At 45.8% G+C, this 6,970-nt stretch overlaps 1 protein-coding gene across 1 annotated transcript; it reads left to right on the forward strand.

Annotated features, from left to right (window-relative positions):
* The first annotated feature begins 270 nt into the window (after positions 1-270).
* On the forward strand, positions 271-1,752 carry LOC110894089 (calphotin-like). Its single transcript, XM_022141267.1, has one exon. The coding sequence runs from the start codon at positions 271-273 to the stop codon at positions 1,750-1,752; it is 1,482 nt and encodes a 493-aa protein (XP_021996959.1).
* Positions 1,753-6,970: the final 5,218 nt, after the last annotated feature.

Here is a 6,970-nt window from a genome sequence, read left to right on the forward strand (position 1 = left end):
TTTTTTCAAAATTATATTTCAGTCTTAGAGACTGAGGGAGTTCAGTCTTAGAGACTGAGGGAGGTTCAGCCTTAGAGGCTGGGGAGGTTCGGTCTTAGAGACTGGGAGGTTGGTCTTAGAGGCCAGGGAGTTAGTCTGAGAGGCTAGAGAGTTCAGTCTGAGAGGCTGGGAGGGTAGTCTAGGAGACTAGGAGAATTACTTGTTTGCTTTATTATGATTTACATGTTTAATTGATATCATGTTGATATATGTGGTTGTGTTACAGACACCATGCCATCATCTTCAGACACAGGAGTATCGGACACCTTGGATCCTATGGCGATCGTTTCAGATGACGAGATTCCGTCAGAGCGAGAGGTCTACACATCAGACACCACCAGCACTGATGACGATGATTTCCAGCCGTTCGCGCTGCCAGACGTCGGAGTTGAGCCTGCTGATGGCATTCCTGTTGGGGATTTACCTCTTGCGGTGATCCCTGCTCCCATTCCGCTTGCTGCTTTCCCCGTGGTGGATGTACCACTCGATGTCATATCTGATGACGACATTGATCTGTTCGAGGAGGGTCCGCCTGAGGACGACTATGAGGGCGGGGCCCCTATTGATGCTGACGTTATTCCTCCCATTGCTGAGGCCCCTGTAGAGGAGCTTCCTGTTGGTTCACCTGTCCTAGATTCGTTGGAGTCTGTGGCATCCGGGTCCCTGCATGACCAAGGTGTGCAGCATCACTCTTCTGACGCCGACCCCGACATGGCGATGTCAGCTGCACCTGGTCCGTCTCATGAGTTCGAGTTTGACCATGAGGTCGATGATGATTTTGGTCCAGTCTTTCCCCCTGACTTCGATCCTGACCAGGAGATCGAGTTTATTCACTTGGACCAGTCCTTAGAGGCGCCCGTAGCTCCTATTGATCCTTTGTTTGACGTCCCTGTTGATTTTGATATGGATCTTGTTGATCCTGAGCCCGCCATGGCCCCCGAGCCTATTGCTAACCATGACCCTGTTCTTGATGAGGCCCCAGCCATTGCACCGCCTGATATGGGTGCACCGGCCGTTGCACCTCTTGTTGATGATATACCCATTGCTGATCTTCCCGTCATTGCTCCACCATTGGTGGATGATCCTGTTGTTGATGCACCATTAGCTGATCCCGTGCCGGTATTGTTTGACCATGCACCTTTCGCCGCACACATAGATCCTCGTTATGCCGACACCCGCAACGGGTGGATCGATGATGATGACGATTACCCACCGTTTGTGCTACCTGTCACTCCTCCAGTAGCACCTGTTTCTGCACCCACTGATATTCCATTGTTTCCCCCACACACCACTGATGTTCATCGCACTGATCTTCCCATTACGTTCCTCCAGGACATACCGCCACCTCGACCTGGAGAGGGGTCATCGAGGCAGCCGCCTGTTTCTGTTCCACCCGTACTGTCATCATCTTTACCGTTCACATCTCAGTTTCCCCATGTTGCGCCACCTACTGCACCATCTTTCATACCATCGAGCGAGCCATTTTTATGGACTACGCCCCCTATCATGCCATTGTCTGATCCGTACCACCCGTACCATGTTGGGTACACTACGGAGGACATACTTACATCCTTGATGATGCAGCAGGATGCATTGACACGTCGTATTCAGGAGTTGGAGAGAGCTCCACGACCACCTTGCCATTGTCAGACCCCCTTTGCAGCACCGCACACTCCTCGTCCACTTTCCCCTGACTCAGACGTTCATTCTTGACAACTGAGCAGCAGATTGCATATTTGCTGTGCGTCTATCGTGCCTTAGAGGAGGACTGGTTATATATGCGTCGCTTACTTTTCTCTCGTTTTCCTCCTCCTCCTCCTCTGCCATCAGCATAGGCATTTTGGTTCGATGCAGGTAGACTTTTGGTGAGAAGACCGCGATTGTGCCGACTACACAGCATCTTGAAGACCGCATTTTGATGTCATGACTTTTGATATTTAGTTTTTGGTTGTTGTAGATGACTAGATAGTTCAGACAAGGGCGATGTGGCCCTTAGTCATTTTTGATGTACGATACAGTTATAAAACTTGTAAACATTGTATTATGGTCTTGATTTTATGATAACGCAATTGCAGTATTCTCATTATATGCATTGTTGGATTATTTGTTTTAATTTTATAACATGAGGTGTTATGTGATTGATGAATGTTATTACGTACGCATATTATTTATTATGACCTGACCAATATGATCATCTTTTAGAAGATGCCTCCAAGACGTGACCCGCGCATGCCCACTACTGAGGCGGAACTCCAAGGGATCATTGTCGCAGCTATCGCACAATACGCTGCCTCTCATGCAGAGACGAGTGGAAATGTCTCAAATAACAACGGCAATAACAATCCACCCAATGGTAATGTTAAGTCGTTTGAGATATACTATGATACATTTGGATATTTATAGCACGTCCGCTAATACCATTTGTGAATTCTAACGTATGTGCAGGGTGCACTTACAAGCAATTTCTCGATTGCAAGCCCGTGAATTTCGACGGCACAGGAGGTGCTGTTGCGTTTGTTAGGTGGGCTGAGAAGACTGAACTGTCCTTAGAATGAGCAAGTGTGCTCCCGAGCAACAAGTGACCTATATCTCAGGGTTGTTTCTGGATGGAGCCCTATCGTGGTGGAATCTGCAAGTGCAAACTCTAGGTGAAGCTGCTGCTTATGCGTTATCATGGAATGAGCTGAAGGAGCTCATGAGAAGGAAGTACTGCTCACGTGCTGAAATTCAGAAGCTAGAGACTGAGTTCTGGCACCTAAAAATGGAAGGTCCCAAGATTGCAGAGTATGTTCAGAGATTTCATGATTTGTCCCATGGTGTCGTACATGGTCACGCCAGAATTTAAACGTGTTGAGCGCTTTATCTGGGGATTGGCACCTCAGATCATGAGTATGGTTACCACGTCCAAGCCTGCAACAATCACAGAAGCCATAGATCTTAGTGTGGCACTCACTGAGGAAGCCATTTGGTTGAACAAGTTTTCAGTTACTGAGCAGAAGAAGAAAGAGACTCATGTAGAGTCGTCTGGTGAAAACAAAAGGAAATTTTCAAACTTCAAGCAAGGTACCAGTAATGTGAACAAGAAGGGTGAATCAAGCACACCGGCCAGAGCTGCTACCGGTGTTGAGAACAAAGCAAAAGGTTATATGGGTACTCTGCCCAAGTGTGACACGTGCCAGCGCCATCATTCTGGTCAGTGCAGATTGAGGAAGTGTGAATCATGTGGAAGGAACGGCCACACGAAGGATACGTGTTGGGCCGGAACTGGTGCTGGGCGTGTTGGTAATCGAGGTTATAGGAATGGTAATGGAAACCGCCAACAAAGAGGAAATGGCGGAAATGGAAATTGTGGGAATGTTGCGAATCAAGCTGGGAATGGAAATCGCAACCAAAACAACACTCAAGCTGGAAATGGAAATGGAAATGGTCGAGGACTGGGATGTTTTAATTGTGGAGAAGTTGGGCACTTCAAAAGGGAATGCCCGAAACTGAATCAAGCCCGTGGAAGAGTGTTCAACATTGGCGCAAGGGAAGCGCACCAGGATCCAAACGTTGTCACTGGTACGTTCCCTATAAATCAACGCTTTGCATCTGTTCTGTTTGATACTGGTGCCGATTATAGCTTTGTATCGTTAGAATTTTAGAATACTCTTGGGTTAACTGCTAGTAATTTAGATATTTCGTACTCAATTGAACTGGCTAATGGAAAGCTAGTTGAAGCGAATGAAGTTGTCCGAGGATGCGTAATTAAGCTAGGAGAACGCGAGTTCACTTTGGTTCTACTACCGGTCGAGTTGGGAAGTTTCGACGTGGTAGTAGGGATGGATTGGTTGTCAAGCAACAAAGCCGAGATTGTTTGTCATGAAAAGACCATTCGCATCCCAATAAAAGATGGAGAAACGGTCGTGGTTCACGGAGAGAAGCGCGATACGCCTCTAAGAATCATTAGCTGTCTGAAAGCTAGAAACTGTTTACAGAAGGGATGTGTTGCCTTCTTGGAACACATCATGGATAAGGAAGCTGCTGAGCCGAAGATCGAAGACATCCCAGTTGTAAAAGAATATCCTGAAGTTTTCCCAGAAGACTTGGCAGGATTACCACCGCAAAGACAAGTCGAGTTCCACATTGACTTAGTTCCATGTGCCGCGCCTGTGGCTAAGGCACCCTACCAACTTGCGCCTTCGGAGATGCAGGAGTTGTCGACGCAACTTCAAGAGTTGTTAGATAAGGGATTCATCAGACCAAGCTTCTCACCTTGGGGAGCTCCGGTTTTGTTTGTCAAGAAGAAGGATGGTAGTTTTCGTATGTGTATCGACTACCGAGAACTAAACAAGTTGACTATCAAAAATAGATATCCTCTGCCGAGAATTGATGACCTATTTGATCAGCTGCAAGGTTCAAGTTTCTACTCAAAGATCGATTTGCGATTAGGTTACCATCAGTTGAGAATTCATGAGGAAAGTATTCCCAAGACTGCTTTTAGAACTCGTTATGGACATTACGAGTTTTTGGTAATGCAGTTTGGGTTGACAAACGCGCCAACCGTTTTCATGGACTTGATGAACAGAGTTTGTAAGCTGTACCTCGACAAGTTTGTGATTGTGTTCATCGATGATATTTTGATCTACTAAAAAACGAAGGACGAGCACGAACATCATTTAAGAGCTAATTTGGAGCTACTTAAAAAGGAGAAGTTGTATGCCAAGTTCTCAAAGTGCGAGTTTTGGTTACGTGAAGTCCAATTTCTTGGACATGTGGTTAATGGGAATGGAATCCATGTGGATCCCACAAAGATCGAAGCAATAAAGAATTGGGAAACTCCAAAGACGCCAACCAAGATTCGACAGTTCTTAGGTTTGGCTGGTTATTATCGAAGGTTTATTGTGGATTTCTCAAAAATCGCTCAACCTTTAACTTCCCTTACCCAGAAGGACAAGAAGTTCGATTGGGGAGACAAACAAGAAGGAGCGTTTCAGTTGTTGAAGGATAAGCTTTGCAATGCACCAATCTTATCGCTACCCGAAGGAATGGATGACTTCGTGGTATATTGTGACGCCTCGCGTCAAGGTTTAGGATGTGTGTTGATGCAGCGACAAAAAGTTATAGCGTACGCGTCACGCCAGTTGAAGGTTCACGAGAAGAATTATACCACGCACGACTTAGAGTTAGGTGCGGTGTTATTTGCGCTGAAGATTTGGAGACATTATTTGTACGGTACGCGATGTACAATCTTCACGGATCATAAGAGTCTGCAGCACATATTTGACCAGAAGGAGCTAAACATGAGACAAAGACGCTGGGCAGAGCTGTTGAACGACTACGACTGTGAAATCAAGTATCATCCAGGGAAGGCGAATGTGGTCGCCGATGCTCTAAGTCGAAAGGAAAGGATCAAGCCCATAAGGGTTAGGGCTTTGGAGATGATTGTCCAGACAAACCTCTCATTGCGCATTCGTGCCGCGCAGAGAGAAGCTCTCAAGGAAAGGAATATTGAGGATGAATATCTCCGTGGGATGGAGAAGCAGTTGGTACCAAACGAGGAAGGAACTTTGTGCTTCATGAAATGAATATGGGTTTCTCTGTTTGGTGGATTGAGAAAGGTTATTTTCGACGAAGCTCACAAGTCACGGTACTCAATTCATCCAGGAGCGGATCAGATGTACCAAGATCTTAAGGATTTCTACTGGTGGCCTAGGATGAAAGGCAATGTTGCAGTTTATGTTAGCAAGTGTTTAACGTGCGCCAAGGTAAAAGTCGAATATCAAAAGCCTTCAGGTCTTCTGCAGCAACCTGAAATACCCAAATGGAAATGGGAACAGATTTCAATGGATTTCATAACGAAATTGCCAAGAACACCCAAAGGCCACGATACTATTTGGGTAATAGTAGACCGTCTAACGAAATCTGCGCACTTCTTGCCAATCAGGGAAAAAGACACCACGAGCAAACTAGCTGAGATATACATGAGAGAGATCGTTGCACGACATGGAGTGCCTCTCTCAATCATCTCTGATAGAGATGGAAGATTTGTGTCAAGGATTTAGCAATCCTTTCAAGAAGCGTTCGGTTCTCAGTTGAACCTAAGTACAACTTTTCACCCGCAAACGGATGGACAGAGTGAACGAACGATTCAGACTTTAGAAGATATGCTGCGAGCTTGTGTAATGGATTTAGGTGGAAGTTGGGATACTCACCTACCATTGGTCGAATTTTCTTACAATAACAGTTATCACGCAAGTATTCAAGCCGCACCGTTCGAAGCTCTTTATGGACGTAAATGTCGATCACCGATTTGTTGGGCTGACGCAGGTGATAGACAATTAGTTGGTCCGGAATTGGTCCAGGAAACGACAGACAAGATTGCACAGATTTGAGAGCGCATCAAGGCGGCTCGCGATCGACAAAAGTGTTATGCGGACCGAAGAAGGAAACCTCTGGAATTTGAGGTAGGAGATATGGTCTTATTGAAGGTTTCACCCTGGAAGGGTGTGGCACGCTTTGGAAAGCATGGAAAGTTGAATCCACGTTACATTGGTCCATTCAAGATTCTGAAGAGGGTTGGTTTAGTAGCATATAAGTTGGACTTACCTCCTGAGCTTAATGGTGTTCATGATACCTTCCATGTATCAAACCTAAAGAAGAGTCCAACTCAGGAGACAGTTGTCATTCCTGCTGACGAGGTTCATATCGACGACACGCTCCATTTCATTGAAGAACCTGTTAAGGTTACTGATTGGAAGATTAACAAGACACGCAGAAGTAGTGTCAAGCTCGTCAAAGTTCAATGGAACGCAAGACATGGTCCAAAATTCACGTGGGAACGTGAGGATCGTATGAAAGAGAAATACCCTCATTTATTTCCCAAGACCCCTGCAACTAGAAGCAGAGCTTAAAATTTCGGGACGAAATTTTCTTAATGGGAGGAGAATGT

Source organism: Helianthus annuus, chromosome 2 (genome assembly GCF_002127325.2).
Source record: "Helianthus annuus cultivar XRQ/B chromosome 2, HanXRQr2.0-SUNRISE, whole genome shotgun sequence".
Lineage (NCBI taxonomy): Eukaryota > Viridiplantae > Streptophyta > Magnoliopsida > Asterales > Asteraceae > Helianthus > Helianthus annuus.